General features: G+C 51.9%; 1 protein-coding gene across 1 annotated transcript in view; it reads left to right on the top strand.

Annotated features, from left to right (window-relative positions):
• LOC134385562 (glycophorin-C-like) overlaps window positions 1-11,685 on the top strand; it is a 41,556-nt gene extending 29,871 nt beyond the window's left edge. Inside the window, exons 2-3 of the mRNA XM_063107244.1 lie at window positions 9,458-9,508; window positions 10,995-11,685. Coding sequence (XP_062963314.1) covers window positions 9,458-9,508; window positions 10,995-11,191 — 248 coding nt within the window. The 3' untranslated portion in view covers window positions 11,192-11,685. The remainder of the gene's footprint in view (window positions 1-9,457; window positions 9,509-10,994) is intronic.
• Window positions 11,686-15,482: the final 3,797 nt, after the last annotated feature.

Below are 15,482 nucleotides of genomic sequence, written 5' to 3'. Positions count from 1 at the left end.
TGTTTGATTCTCAGCGTGGTACATTTCCCAAATTGTGCACGAGAGCATTGAAGATGCACATTTTTGAGAATCCTACTTTGACTGAGCCATGCCAACATAATCGACAATGATAATTAATATTCAAATAGCCTGACCTGTGCCAAACGCTATACTGAGCACTTACCACATACTAACTCCCAACGAGCCTGCACAGTAGTGCTGCCACATTTTACTTGTGAGGAAACTGAGATTGGAAAGGCCACCTTGCCCCCCAAGGTGGTCTAGGCATGAGTGTGGGACCTGAACCTGTCCGCTCCATGCCTGGCAAGCGTGCTGACCTCACAGGGTTACAGGCCAGGTACTCAGCCCTGAGCCCAGTAGGTGGGGCTCCGGGGTCACTGTCTGCCTTCCTGTGCACCCTCACTCCTTGGGGAGGTATCTGGATGGAGGAGGGGCTGGAAAGAGGTACGTTCAGGGCCTCCTGTGCTACATCCGCCCCTCGTGGACCTCAGGGCTGGGTAGCCAAGCAGACACTGACAGGATACACAGCCCCCTCCTGGTTCCTCATAATATCTGCAAACATCTACCTCCTTTGCCATTTAGATGCCCCAGACAACCTTCTTCTGGAGAAGCATTGCCCCACTGCATCACTGGAGCCAGCTATTCTTAAATCAACCAGCAGTGATTGTTTTTCGTTCTGATTGGTCTCACTGCGGTCACACGTGGAGATCTGGGGGGTGGGGGTGGGGAACTAGCTGAGAACACTTGCTTATTTTCCAGAGAACGAGGCTGAGGAGGCGCAGTCTCATGAACCATTGATTAGAAGTGTGGGTGCATCTACTAGACCGTTACAAGGGCCCCCCATCCCCACACCCAGCACCTCATGGGAACAGTCAGAGTGTCCATTTGTGTTGCTACAACAGAAATAACTGAGACTGGGTAATTTATAAAGAACAGAGATTTATTTGGCTTATGATTCTGGGACAGCTGCATCTGGTATGGGCCTCAGGCTGCTTCTATTCATGGTGGAAAGCACCAGGCAGCGGTGGGTACAAGATGATCACATGGCGAGAGGAAGCAAGAGAGAGAGAGAGGAGGTGCCAGGATCTTTTAAGCAACGAGCTCTGGTGGGAACTAACCAAGCGAGAACTCACTCACTACCCCCCCTCCCCCAGGGAGAGCATTAATCCATTCACAAGGGATCCGCCCCCATGACTCAAACAGCTCCCAACACTGCCACATTGGGGATCAGGTTCCACATGAGTTTTGGCAGGGACAATATATCCAAAGTCTATCACAGAGGTGACAGATTCTCAGGGTTTTTGACTGTCTCAGGTCTCCAACTACATCACTGACCAATGGAAGAAAGGACGCTAAGCTCAAAGGTGTGGCCAAGGTGTTTGTGACTCTGACTTCTTATCTGCATGGATAAGAGGGTACCAGTCCCCCTGGTTCTGTTTATGGAAGCCTAATATCACCCTCTTGCAAAGCGGCAGGGGGTAACAGTTAGCACTGGAGCTGTTCCACATGGTCTACGGACCACCTTCACAGTTGTGAGCTCAGGGGTTCTGTACCAGCAGCCTCAGCAGCACCTGGAACATGTTAGGAATGCTCATTCTCAGGCCCACCCCGGGCCTACTGACTGCTCAGAATCTTGGTGGCGGGGGCAGTGCTCTGTGGTGTAACAAGTCCCCCAGCAATTGTGATGCAGGCTCAGGTCTGAGGACTGGTGCCTCAGCACCTCAGCCCCACAGTAGCCCTGTTAGGCAGGGGTTTTACTGCCTCTGTCTTCTAGACAAGAAAAGAAGGCTCTTAGAAATGAGGCGACTTGCCTGAGAAAGCTTGCCCTGCATCACAGGTGTGACCCTACCTTGAGATGGGAAGGTAGGATAAGGTGCCATTCGAGAAGGAGCCTGAGACTCCTAAGGTGTTTAATTCCTTCCCTTCTCAGGGTCTTGCATTTTGTACTCAGTAGATGGTGAATACTTTAATCTCCTCCCTTATTATCCATAATCCAGCAAATTCTAAGCAAGTGCTGCCAGGCACTCAGCCTCCTGTTAGCCCCTGAAAGAGAAACATGAGGCGTGTTCTTTTCCTCAAGGACCCACAGGTACGAACACTCGTATGAGTCACGCACCCTGTGAATGTCCACCCGGAGGGTTGGGCAGCCTTTACCCTACAATCAGAGGTCGGAGGTCAGAGAGGTGACTGGTCCACAGTTCCCCAGATGGGAGGTCCATGTTTCCCCAGAATGCGTGTTCTCCTCATTACTCCAGCTGTAGAGAGATCAGGCAAAAAGACCCAAAATCAGTAACAAGGAAAACAGCCCCATGAGGTCTTAGTCTCTGTAGAGGGGCCGTGAAGGGAGTATAAGGAGAGTTCAGAGAGGGCACAGGAGTGAGTGTCTGGGGAGGGCAGAAGTCCCCCTTGAAGCGTTTGACACCCTTGGTGGAGGGCTGAGCCCGTGGCTCACTCGGGAGAGTGTGGCGCTGGGAGTGCCGAGGCTGCGGGTTCGGATCCCATATAGGGATGGCCGGTTTGCTCACTGGGTGAGCGTGGTGCTGACACCCTTGGTGGGGGATCTTGGTGATAGATGAGTCAGGGGCGCAGGGTTCTCCTGAGCCTGGGTCCTGACCAGGTCAGAGCAGCTATGCTGTCTTGTCTTATGAGCAGATGGCACGTGCTGCTTCTCTGCCCCCAGCTTAGTTCTCTCCTAGTGACTGACCATTCTCCTTTCCCTGTGAACATCAGTCAGCCTGATAAAGAACAGGTGGAAATTAGAAATTAAGAAGCTGGGCCCCTCTCCCAGTGGTGTGCTGAAGCCACAGCGACTGTTTCAATGGTCGATTTTCTTCTCCTGCTAGGAAGAGCAATCTATAAGCTCCCTTTGGGGGTCTGGCCATTGTCTTAAGTCTGAGCTTCTTAGGCTGCCTGCTGATACTGGACACGCCAGCCCCCTATCCCCACCCAAACAGCCAGCTGTCATCAAGCCCCAGGCAGCTTCTCAACCGTACAGCTTCCTCCCTGAGAGCCAGACACAGAAACCTAACCAGAATCTTCTCCTCCCCCTCTTCTGTCTCTTTTAAATTTGATCTTCCTAGAAACCCTCCTGCAGGGTGTGTCTGTAGAGGGTGGGGAATGGGTGAACAGTAGTTCTCTTCACTCTAAACCATGACTAAAGGGAGGGTATTTGCTGTCTCCCTTAATAAACCACAAACCCCACACAATCCAGAGTTGACAAGGTCTCCCCACCCCCCAGCAGAATCCCCATGGGGATAGCCGTATTTCATCTTGCTCAGCCAACCCTTTTATCCCAAGACTCATCTTCCCTTTAGGGTTTATTGCTGTTTTCAGCTGCTGTCACCATCCTGGACTTAGAAGGGGGTGACTCCATTTCTTTATGCTCTGGCCCAAGAACGGAGACAAAGCATTCTTTCACTTAAACCCTGTTGCTCAACTGAAGCAGATTTGTCGTGGTGTTGAACTAAGGCTCTGTGTGTCTGAAAGAGAGACTTAGAGAAAACCTTGAAACCAGATACTTTGAGTTGTAAGTTATGACAAGCTCGCTGTCTTCCCAGTCGCCCTCCTGCAAATGCCTAGATATGAAACATTCCTGGGCAACGCGCGGAGGTGTACACAGGGAAGAGAGGCCCTTTCTTGACTCTGCCTTCTGAGCAGGCTTTAATGCTTCCACCACAATGCAGGGTTTTGATGTGGTTAGTGTAGTGCAGCCTGCAAGGCTTCACTACCAACATCTGTGCCATGTTTTTATACAGCAGCAACAGGCAAGACAGGAGAAGGGTCAGGAGGAGGAACACATGGCTGGATCATTTTACAGGGGGTCAGAGCAGTAGGACTACATTGCACAGCACTTTGGCAGCCCTGGGATCGGGGAGATTGTTTACAAGGGCAATCAATTTAACCTTGAGACTGGCAAGCGCATTCTGACTGGGATGGTCAAGTTCACTTTGTCCTCACCTGTCCAATACCACCTTACCTGTGAATTTCATCCACAAGCCCAGGTGAGTGGACACATGCTTTCTGCACAGATGGAAAGGACAGTCATGCTGGAGAGTGTGGGCAGGTGATGCCTCCAAAGCATACATCTGGCAGCTGCCTGGAGCCCAGCCTCTGACACACGGTGAGCAGGCATTACGGCCACTGGGTCCCAAGTGAGGGAGGCCCTCTGCCCCACCCAGAAGGCTCGCTGGCTCTCCACCACCTGCAGACCTTCCCTCCTCGTCCCTCTTTCACCACCATGCCCACTTTCCTCTGCTGACATTGCTCACCCACCATCTCAGCAGGCCAGATGTGGGACCATCTCCTCCAGGAAGCCTTTCCTGAGGACATGGAAGAACCATAGGCTTCATCAGAGAACAACCTTTTCTGAACTTACCCTCGGATGCATTTGTCCCCACCAGTTACACTCCTGACAGCAGGGCCTGGCCTTAACTACAGAGCGTATTGCTGGAACATAGTAGGTGCTAGAAAGGTGTGCTGAAGGAAGGAATGTAGGAGCACCAACATGAGATGAGCGCTCACTGTCCTGGGGCTGTGTCTGGTGGCTGAGCCCCTCCACAACATTGCCGGCACCTCTTTACCGCTCATAGTGATACTTTCTATAGAGAGTGTCAGCATCTAACTTCACCCAAGTCCTGGGGACAGATGCCAACTTCCCCTCTTCCCTTTAAGCCTTGGGCTAGGTAAATGCTAACTGCTCGGCTGACACTGGCTGGCTTCCAGGAAAAATGGATGGATGGGTAATAAACCATTCATTTATTTCTTTGGGGCACTTATATTCTAAGACCTACAGCCTGAATGCTACATCCTTTCAGGGAGCAATAATTGCAAATCATCAAGGAAAAGTAAATGTATTTGACCTTTCCCACCAGAAAGAAAAGTCAGTTAATGAACTTCAATCGTCAACTGATTTCTGCTTCTCTTGCACGAGGATGTTGAGGAACCTGGAGCGGGAAGAAAAAATCCCAGCACAGGCCAAGGAGACCTTTCCATGGCCACAGAGGCCATGGCTTCTTCCCCAGCAGCTGTCCTGCTCCTGAACCCCAAATTAGACTCACTGAAAGCCATCGCTGCCTCAGAGCACTTGGCAAAGTGACTTCTCCAACCAGATCTGTAGGTTCCTTGAAACTGAATACTCAATAACTGGCACCACCTTGACACACCATCAAGCAATAGATGCTGCTACTGTGTTGATGTCACCAACACAGTTTGTCATTGCAGGAATTTGCTCTCCAAGGGCCCCTGTGATAAACCTGAGTTTCCTGTCATGATTTTAAGACTAAAATGGTCTCGCCTCTCCCAGAACACCCAGGCATCCTGTGTGAAGCTATCTTCACTCTCAACTCTAAAGGAACTCATTCCCTGAGTCCTCGCCCGGTGCCTGAATTCTTCCTCCTTTGCTGGGCCAGATGGAAATGGAAGTCAGGAAGTGGAAAGCTCCCTCAGGGACCCTCATGGAAAACCATGAGAAATGGGCTGGTAGGTATAGAGATGCAGCCTTGAAGGAATAAAGAGCTTCCCAGCACAGCATCATCTGAAAACACAAGACAAGGGAGGCTCTTGGTAGCAACAGAGGAGCATCACTTCCATCGCCAGGGCCAGCACCTGACCACTGCTCTCCATCCACATCTGAGAAACACCCCTGGCCCCAAGGACCCAGCTGCAGCTGAGGTCTTGTAACCCATTAGCTGCCCTCAAGCTGTCAACTGAAGCAGAGTGTCACTGGCATTGTGGGGCAGCACCTGTGTGCCCTGCTGCCTCCCAGGGACTGCTGTCCTTGACCAGAGAACGAGCAGCTGACTTCACAGAGGATATGTGGAATCAGCACCCACTTGGCTGCTGCCAGTGCAGATTCCATGAGAGAAAATCCATGCCCAGCTCCACAAAGTTGTGGATAGTGAAGGGTGCGGTTCAGTTGGTTCTTGGCTCCCCAGAAAATGCTAGGCTTTCAAACATAAAACAATTGCCACTCAGTGCCAGGCACTCAGACAATGCTGTGAGCAAGACAGATGCAGTGTCTGGACTTGTGGAGCTTCCTGTCTGGTGGAGACCTTGTGACCTTGAGGAGAGCTGTGAAAGGAAAACAGGGCACCCTGTGTCTTCACAAAAATGGGTCCTCTCTTGCCTATCCAATCACAGGGCTAGGCAGTTATCCATTTCTTTTTTTTTTTTTTTTTTTTTTGTCGTTTTGTGACCGGTAAGGGAATCTCAACCCTTGGCTTGGTGTCGCCTGCACCGCGCTCAGCCAGTGAGCGCACCGGCCATTCCTATATAGGATCCGAACCCGCGGCGGGAACGCCACTGCGATCCCAAGTGCTGCACTCTCCCAAGTGCACCACGGGGCTGGCCCTCCATTTCTGATCCTAGACCCAACCCTGGCCATAAATAACACCTTATTGTACCATAAACCCTCCCCCAAGGCTGCCCATAGATCATCCCCATCCTAGTTCCTGAGCTCAAAATAATCCTAATCCCAATCTTATACTTATCCCTCAGCTCCGGCAAGGAATGGACTTTCATGCCAGACTCCTTAATCTGATCGCAGACCAACCCATCAGCTTCCTGGGTAGGATATGAGCTCACTCCAGCCCGCCTTCTTCAAATGCCCATTATCACTGCTGCTGGCTGAATAGGAACAGCTCAAGGGAGTGCAGCCATCAAGGGTGCTCACCCCACCTTCACCAGAGGCAAGAGCTACAGGCCTGGCTTCAAGGAGCCTCACTGTCACAATGGCAAGCAGACACTTGGGGAGAAATCTGAGAAGTAGGGAGTGGTGAACACTGACGTGGATGCTGAGCTTTCTGCCTGGAAAGCTTAATCTCTGTGCAGCAAACTCCTATTTATCCCTCAAGGGCCAATCTGAAAAGCCCTCTCTTACACCAGCCATTCTCAGCCTTGAGAGAATCCCCTGGAGGCCTTGTTATCACACCCATTCTTGGGTCACAGCCTTGGTGTTCCTGTATCGGGTCTGGGCTAGGCCCAGGAATTTGTGTTCCTAACAGGCTCTGCAGGAGGCCGCTGGTCCAGGGACCTCTCTCACCTTCCCAGGTAGGCCTGCACTTCTTCCTCTGTGCCCATTCTGGCCTACAGGGCAGTTGTGTCGGGCTGAAGATGGTCACATCCCTGGAGACCATTGCACTGTGCAACGTGTGCAAATTCAGCTGCACACAACACTTGGAGGGTGGGACCTAGAGAGAGCAATGTTAACTGAGGGGCTCTCCTGACCACCATGCCCCTCAGTAGGTAGAGGGAGCCCTTGCTGGGAGGCCCCGTTGGTGATCCCCGGAGGTCTCAGACCCCACCTTCCTCCCAGCCTGGCTGGCCTGCCAGAAGGGCATCTAGCATCCCAGTACAGAGATCTGGATACGGGGTCCCTAGAGACAAGCCAAGCAATGCACCCAAAGTGGTCCAAGCCAATTACCTCATCTGGAAGCCAGCTCTGCACTGGGTAGTGCCCTGCAGGGCTAATCACACTGATTGATTGCCTCCTGACTCTCATGGCAGCTGTCTGACCCCCAGAAAACAATAGCACTTTTATGGAATTCAGCTTCAAAATCTGTCTAGTGGGGACAATAATAACTCTCTCCAGATGGGACTGTTGCAGGGACTGAGTGAGTTAAAACATGTGAAATGCTGAGAACAGTACCTGGCGCAGGGTAAGCAATAGCTAATTATTTTTAAAAGAGACAATCACAGTCCCTTCTAATCCTGGATGCACTGGACAAACTAACATAAGAAGTGCTAGTCTTCACCTGGAAGATTCCTAAGGGCAGTTCTGGGTATTCAAGCTTCTGTAACTAACCATCACGTCAATTTGAGTAAGGTGCTATTCTTTCTTAACGAGTTGTGAGGTGCTTCGTGATTGAGAAGGTCTAGAGCTCCACCTCTAAATCCATTCAGTGAGTGTTTATTGACACCTACTATGTGCTAGATACTAAATCACAGCTGCACTTGCTCACGCTGAGTCGCAGAGTCCAGCATCGGCTTGAACATGCTGCTCCTCCTGCTTCAGGTCCTGCTGCTGAGAAGCACTCTGAACACCGCGCCCCCTCCCCGCCCGGACTCCTGGCGTGTGCCCACTCTGTGTCTTTGCTGACTGGGTGCCTTGCTTCAGCCTCTTCTCCACCTCCAGGCTCCGCGCTGGCCCCAGACCCCCGGCCTGGCTCTCCTGCTCCCCTGCTGCCGGCCTCCAGCCTGGAGTCCGTCTCTCCCCCGCTCCCCCCACCACCAGCCCTCCAGACACCAGCAACCGGTTTCTTATCAGAAAGAGGCATCTGGCAGCTACACTGGAGAGAATGACCTCATAGCACTATAATTAAGGTGATTATCTGAGTGGAAATGACTATTATGAAACATCCTTCTCTGTTTTAATATGCGTAGTCGTTGTAACGGGAACATGGGACTTCCATGTTAACACTGATATTTCCATGGTATAATAAATCCTTCTCACTCATCTCTCAGAGGAAAGGAGACATTCTGTGGAGCAGCTCAAGGTAATGTACGGGTCCCAGCTGTCCTTGAGTTTCTAGCCCTCTGGCCAGATCATTGAGCAGTGGAAAAATACTCGGTAATTTGGATAGCATCACAGGATGGCCCATCCCACAGGAGGGTCGATACAAAGACCTATGGATGGTTCTCAGGGAGGAATCCCCAGACAAGAGCCCTGGAAGGTGCTTCTAAAAGAGGGAAAGACAGAAAGTACACTCCAGAGGCAAGAGCAGAGGCTGGGTCCCTACCCACCATTGGATAAGCTGTGTGATGTGTGCCTGTCACATCTCTAAGCCTCAGTGTCCTACCTGTGAAATGGGCTAATAACACCAGGCAACTCACAGTACTGCTATGAAGACCACATGATGTAGTTGATGGAAGACAACCAAACCTACACCTGGTATGAGCGGACACTCCTCAAATGGTCTGTGTTAAACTCAACAGTACACACCTTCATACACACCACAGACACCTACTGAGCATCTGCCTGGTGTAGGCACCAGCCTCAGCACAGAAACACAGCAGGAAGCTCACATGGTCCTGGAGTGATCTGGGGACTTGCACGGTGCTCTCCAGCTCATGCATCAGCAGAGTCTGGACCTGTGCATCTGGCCGGAGGTCTATGTGTGCACCACACCACAACTGTCCACCTGGGCATATTCACAGAGCTGCTTACATGTGACCAGAGGGTGCAGGTACCAGCCATAGTGCAGGGATACGGCAGGGAGCTCACACAATCCTGGGGTGACCTGGTGTTTTGCACCACGCTCTCATGTCATTGGTGGCCAAGCAGAGCCTGGGTCCAGGTCTGTGTACCTGGCCAGAGGTCTATGCTCCATGCCATTCCTGTTGACCTGGGCCTGTTCACAGAGCTGCTCACATGACAGCAGAGAGTGCAGGTTTGGCCCAAGTGCTTCCAGGTGTGGAGAGCCTCCTTCCCTCACCTCAGCCTCTTCTCTTCTGTTCCCAGAGCTCAGCCCATTGATAGCCTTCACCGTGATGGACATCGCCATCATTGCAGGTAAGCTGTCATTGCAGGGATGCTTCAAGCAGCTGGGAAGGTCAGAGGGAATACCAAAGGGACAACTGGCCTGAGGACTCGGGTGGGTGTGGCTATGGCCAGGGCTTTTCCTCCCTCAGAAGAATGTGGAATATGAGTCTAGCCCTGGTAAGAAATATCCAGTATTTGTCCTGATGAAGGGGGTGTAGCCAGAGGGGACAGGGGTGAGTGAGAGGGGCCTGGACCATGTGTCAGGAGGTGTCCTTCACAGGACTGTTGACCCATAGGGACTCAGGGGATGGGGACAGAGCCACTCTCATGACAGAGGTGTGGGTGGGAGGGTGGGAGGGCAGACCGGGGCTGCCTGGATTTCTCCCCCATCTCCCACATCCCACACTGTTCCCTTGCCCTGAGTCACACACACCGTCCCTTCATCCTAAAGGAAATACAATCCTGCCCTTGCCTTGCTTTAAACCCTGTGCAGCTGTGACCCCAAACTGTGTTTCAGGAACAACGAAGTTCAGGTGGTATTGCTTGCTCTGTGCCCTTCTTTGAGATCCGTGCTTCCCGCTAGTTTATTCATCGCTCGGGGAACTCCCTCAATTAAAAAGCAGTAGCAGCAGCAAGCAGTCAAAGACACCAGTTCAGTTTTCTCCAGCCTGGCATTCTCCACCTCACTGGACCACCAAGCCCTTCTCTTCTTACTGGCCAGCCCCCTCCTCACCTCCCTGCCCTTCCCAAGTCCCAACAGAGGTGAAAGGCCAGCCAATTCCCAGCACATTCCAGCCTTGGCACATTGTCCTCTGCAGGGATCGCTTCCCTCTTCAGTTGTTTCTGTGGCCAGGTTCTGCTCCTCCTGCCAGAACTATCTCAGTCCTCACCTCCCAGCAGGGTGGGTGGGGAGTGGTGTCATGCCTTTGGAAAACACAAACCACAGCTCACATGACAAACCCCCATATGCGCAGTTAACAGCCCTCGTCTTTTTCCCCCCTATGGGGTGCACATAGGGCAATCAACTCTTTGCAGGTTTCTGGGACTTTCCTGGCTTTAGCATGGAAGGTCCCATGCCCCAGGAAACCCCTCAACTGGGACTGAGCAGCTTTGAAACATGAAGCTCTGAGTCCCATGAGCCCTCAGCTTCAGGCCCCCACACGCGCATTGCACTCATTATGCACACACTGCAGGGACCCCTTATAGATCTGTGATCCCCTCTAGCCAGGCTCAATCCTGGGACACTGCTCTATCCTGTCTGCAGAGTGCTTAGCGGAGGAAGGAAAGGGAAGAAAAGAAAGAGGGAGGGAGGGACGGGACGGGAGAGAAGGGATCATTTTACGTGGGCACAGGTGAGGGGCGAGCTCTCACACCGGGCAGCGAGAAGCCTGAGGAAGGAATGAAGCAGTCTGTCTGTTATAGCAGCACGTCTGTCCCGACACAACCTCTGTGGGTCCTGACCCCCTGCCCCAGGTTCCAGGGCCCCAGACCAAACTGCATTTCTTCCCACCTGCAGGTGTGATCGCCGCTGTGGCCATCGTTCTGGTTGGCCTGATCTTCGTCATACTATGCTACGTGTACCGGCACAAGGGTACATACCATACCAACGAGGCCAAGGGCACAGAATTTGCTGAAAGTGCAGATGTGGCTCTACAGGGTGACCCTGCCCTCCAGGACGCCGGTGACAGCAGTAGAAAGGAGTATTTTATCTGAGGGACATGAGACCTCACCTCCCTGAGTGCCTCCTCTGATTCCACAAAGGAAAATGCACCCCACCACCACTACCGGCGCCACCAGGCAGACCGTGAGATCACCTGCCTCCTCCCAAGATACACACCTAGAACACTAGGTGCCTGCCTGGGAAGGAAAAGAGGAGGACCCAAGCTGCATGAGGCCTCTCCCAGGGACCCAGTGAGGCAGCGGCCACCCACGAGGCCAGCCTTTGTTCTGCCAAGGAGAAAGGAAGAATGGGCACACAGGTCTCCCTGGGCAGGATGTCATCTCATTGTCGTGAAAGTCCGTGTTGGGGTGAATGGGGTGGGTGGTCCAGGGGCTGGAGAAGCAAGGAAGTGAGTCATCATACACTGACTGGGATAATGTCAGTCCTTGACATTTGAGGGGAACAGCAGGTGCCAGAGCTAAAAGGTATCTTTGTCTCCCATTGATCCAGCTCGAAACAATTGGAAATAAATTTGAAATGTAACTGAGTACTCAGAGTCAAATGGCATCACCGTAATTGTCTGGGGAAACATAAATGCCACCCAGAGCTTGCTTCCCCACCCACACGACTTTGTGTTTTCTGATGGCATCTGTGTGGGGGGTGGCTAGGATGGTCCACTTCTGGCTCCCATGGGCCAGTTCTCTGAGAGCGCAGACCCAGACCATGCAGCCGGCTCCTGGGCCTGCTGAGGAAGGGAGGTCGAGTGACCAGCATTCCCTCCCCGACGTGGCACCAGCTGCATGAAACAAATAGAGGGGTGAGGCGTCCCTCCAGAAATAGATTGTCCCAGTGGCCAGGGCCTTGGCTGAAGCATTGACTTTCTAATGCACAATTTTATAAAATAGCGGACATGTTAACAAATCTGAGTGAGCCCATCCTTACCAAAATGCCAGTGACAATGGCATTGAGTGGTGGAGCTCGTGCGTCCCTGCTTCCCTTTTCTGGTCCCAGGACCTTGGGCAACTTGCTTGACTTCTCTTGCCCAATGTCCTCCTCCCTCCAGTGAAAATGGAAGCTCTGTGAACCTGAGTCCCAGTGGTGAGGGCAGGCACCAGTGTGCCCAGGGCTCTGTGCTCACTACCTTCTGATGTCCGTCATTGGCACTGATCAGAAAGTGTGTGTGTGTTGATTAGCAAACATTCCCTATTGCACCACATCTAAGTGCTTCCTGAGGAGCAACCATGATTGAAAATGAATAGCAGAGAGAGAAGATGGACTCGTTAACCATTCCCTCCCATGCCAGTCTTTCTAAAATTCCAAACAGCTCAATGATCATTCAGAAACCAGCAGCTCCAAGATTAAAGTCTACACCCCAGGGGTCCAGGGTCACCTCAGGAGCCCCAGGCAGCTCAGGTTATTGAGGCTGCACTGTCTCCACCTGAGGGTCGGCAAAAAAGTCCCTCATCTCTCTCCCTAAGAGGAAGATGGGGATCTAAGCTCAGCCAGGAAGGCCACCAACACAAGAAGCTGGAGGTTGAAAGGCTGTGGTGCGGAGAGATGTAGAGAGAGCTTGCAGAAGCTGATGCAGAACTGATGCTGGAGCCTGGTCAAAAGGCCAGACCCTTCTCTGGGTGAGCTGAGCTCCCCGGCCCTGCACTTTCTCATCTATAAAATAAAGGACTTGGCTATATCCATATGTCTCAAACTGTGATCTGTAGAACACCAGCCTGGCAAAATGATTACAGAATCATTTCAACAAAAAGGTATTCCATGTGCAAATAAATTTGGAAAATGACATATTAAGGGAATTTAAGCCAGTGCAGGGCTTCTCAGTATCTTGAGTAATCCAATGTGGACCATGACTTGGGGCAGAGGAGCAGAGTAACGCAGCATTTCCCAAACACATTTGGGCAGAGACCTCATTCCTTCACAGAATACCTGTTACAAACTTATGCACCGATTGTTCCTTGGAACACATTTGGGAGACACGATACTAAATGACCTCTCACATCTCTTTCGGTTGTGACATCACTGCAGGATCTTGAGTATAGGTGGGCATAAGCCCTTGTCTTCAAGGCACATGAGCACAGATGTCTGTCCAGTGGGCACAGAGGTGACACCCAGAGCCCACACACCACCTTGGTTTGGAAAAGGCTCCAGGGAGAGGATGACCCTGGAGCCCCTGAGCCTCCCTGGGGGCTGGTACCCTGTGGGGAAGGGAGACTGGTCATTTGTCCTCCCTCCCTGGACAGCCCAGGAGCCATCTTTTCTGCCTGTGCTCATGGAACTGGCCAAGGAGCCCAGCTCCTTGGCCCCTCTCCTCCCCTGCATTAACCCCTCATCCTCCTGCCTGCTGTCCTGAAGAACTACTGAAACCCACTGGGTCCTGGGCTGAGCCAGAATCAAGCCCAATAGCAGCAAGCAGCCGTGACACAGAAGCTGCAGGCCCAGGTCATCCAAGGTGGCCCAGTCCAGTTGCCACCAAGAGGATTGCTGTCAAAGACTAACTGCAGAGGAGAGATGGCCACACTGAGAAGTAGAGCAGCTTAGTGAGATGATGCGCGTGCAGCTTGCACGCACATACACATGCATCCAGTGCACACTGGTGGATGATAAATAATGCTACCTCTGGTCAGGCACCTGCTTGCTTTATCTTTAATCCCTCCCCCAACAGTGCACTATAGTCACACGGCAGGACCACAGCACATCTTGATTGGGATAAATATGCACAAGTATGCACACACAGAAGTTTCCAAAAACTGTTTAAGGAGGCAAGAGGAAAGGAAAGGAAGAGAGGGGAGATAAACAGAGGGAATGGGAGAGAGAAGGGCTGGAAGAAGAGGGAAGGGCTGGAGCACACTCTGCAGGGAATCCCAGCTTCTTTGCACCTGAGCCTCCTTTAACCCTCACAGTAACCCTGGCAGGGGGATATTTTCCATCTCCCCCTTTAGATCTGTAGAAACTGAGTCACAGAATGGTCAAAGGGCTTGCTGGAGGCCACTCAGCTTCTAATGGCAGAGGGAGCATTTGAACCCAGACCTGTCTGGCAAGGGGCCTGGAGAGAGGACCCTCCTCCCTTCAGCATGCTGAAGGTGATCAACAGGACTTCTTCCACAGCAGAGCAGGTGGCACCAGGACTCCTGGATGCTGGAATGACTCATCAGAGCTGGGATCAGAGCACCCCAAGCCAGGTCTCAGCCATCCTAGGTGAGCGCTGGCCCAGAATGAGAGGCTACTCCAGTGGTGGGAGAGGAGGACCAAGTGGAGCCTGTCCGCCCTTGGCAGGATGATTAGGAAGCTCTTGGCAGCAAGTGTTGTGGGGTCATTCACACTGCATCCACACCTCAGGCACCCAGGAAGCTACCACCCAGACCACTCTTAAAAGGAAAATGATCAGCTAGACCACAGCATGCCAAATCATCTGTACTAACCATTCTGGGGTGATTTGTGCTTCTTAACAGTATTCATTGCTAAAATAAGAGTGATAAAATTTCAGACCTGGAGACATAGATTATATATGTGTGTGTGTCTGAGTATCTAGCTGCAATCCACCCACATGTATTAGGTGCCCATGTAAGTGTGGGATTACACAGCTGAATACAACAAATCCTGCCTTGAGGGGTCTGAGGCTCATTGGGAATGATAAGCATGTATACAGCCTAAAAGTGTTATAAATGCTGAGAGAGAAGTGGTACAGATACAGTAGAAAACAAAGGAGGGAGGGACCAGTTCCACCTGGGGAATGGTATGGACTTAGGAAAGGCTTCGGAGAGGAAGGGAGGCTTGGGTCAGTTGCACAGTAGATGAGGGCTGGACCATGGAGGGGCTTGGGCCCCAAGCTGAGAAATTTGGACTTGGCTGCATAGGCAATAGGGAGTCACTGAAGGTAGAGGTCAGTCTCTAATACTAGGGTAAGGCAATGGTCAAACTAAACAGGACACAAGATGAAAATGCACCATGGAAATTTACAAGGGGACTTCCAAAGGCTTATCAAGGTGTAGACCCTGCTTAGGGAGCTGGAGACCTCCCCCTCCTCGGAGCCCACCCACCGCGCCGCCTACCCTTTGTTCAATCCGGATGACTTAGCCCATCCCACCTGGTGAGGAGTGGATCTCATCATTCACCAGAGGAAAGGGCAGTAGGTCAGGGCTTTGAGCCAACTCTTATGTAAATATGCGAGAAGAACTTTTTCGTCTTTTTCTAATGGAAGGAACTCCTGATGATTTTATCTTTCTATGCTCCTTGGAAGAGACGCGGCTCAACTGTTTTCCATTCCTGCCTGAACATTTTTATCATCACAGCAACAGGGATGACTCAGGGGCCAACAGGACTTTAACTGGCCCA

Source organism: Cynocephalus volans, chromosome 1 (genome assembly GCF_027409185.1).
Source record: "Cynocephalus volans isolate mCynVol1 chromosome 1, mCynVol1.pri, whole genome shotgun sequence".
Classification (NCBI taxonomy): domain Eukaryota; kingdom Metazoa; phylum Chordata; class Mammalia; order Dermoptera; family Cynocephalidae; genus Cynocephalus; species Cynocephalus volans.
The sequence above is the reverse complement of the archived record's forward strand: the minus strand, read 5'-3'. Positions and strand labels throughout refer to the sequence as shown.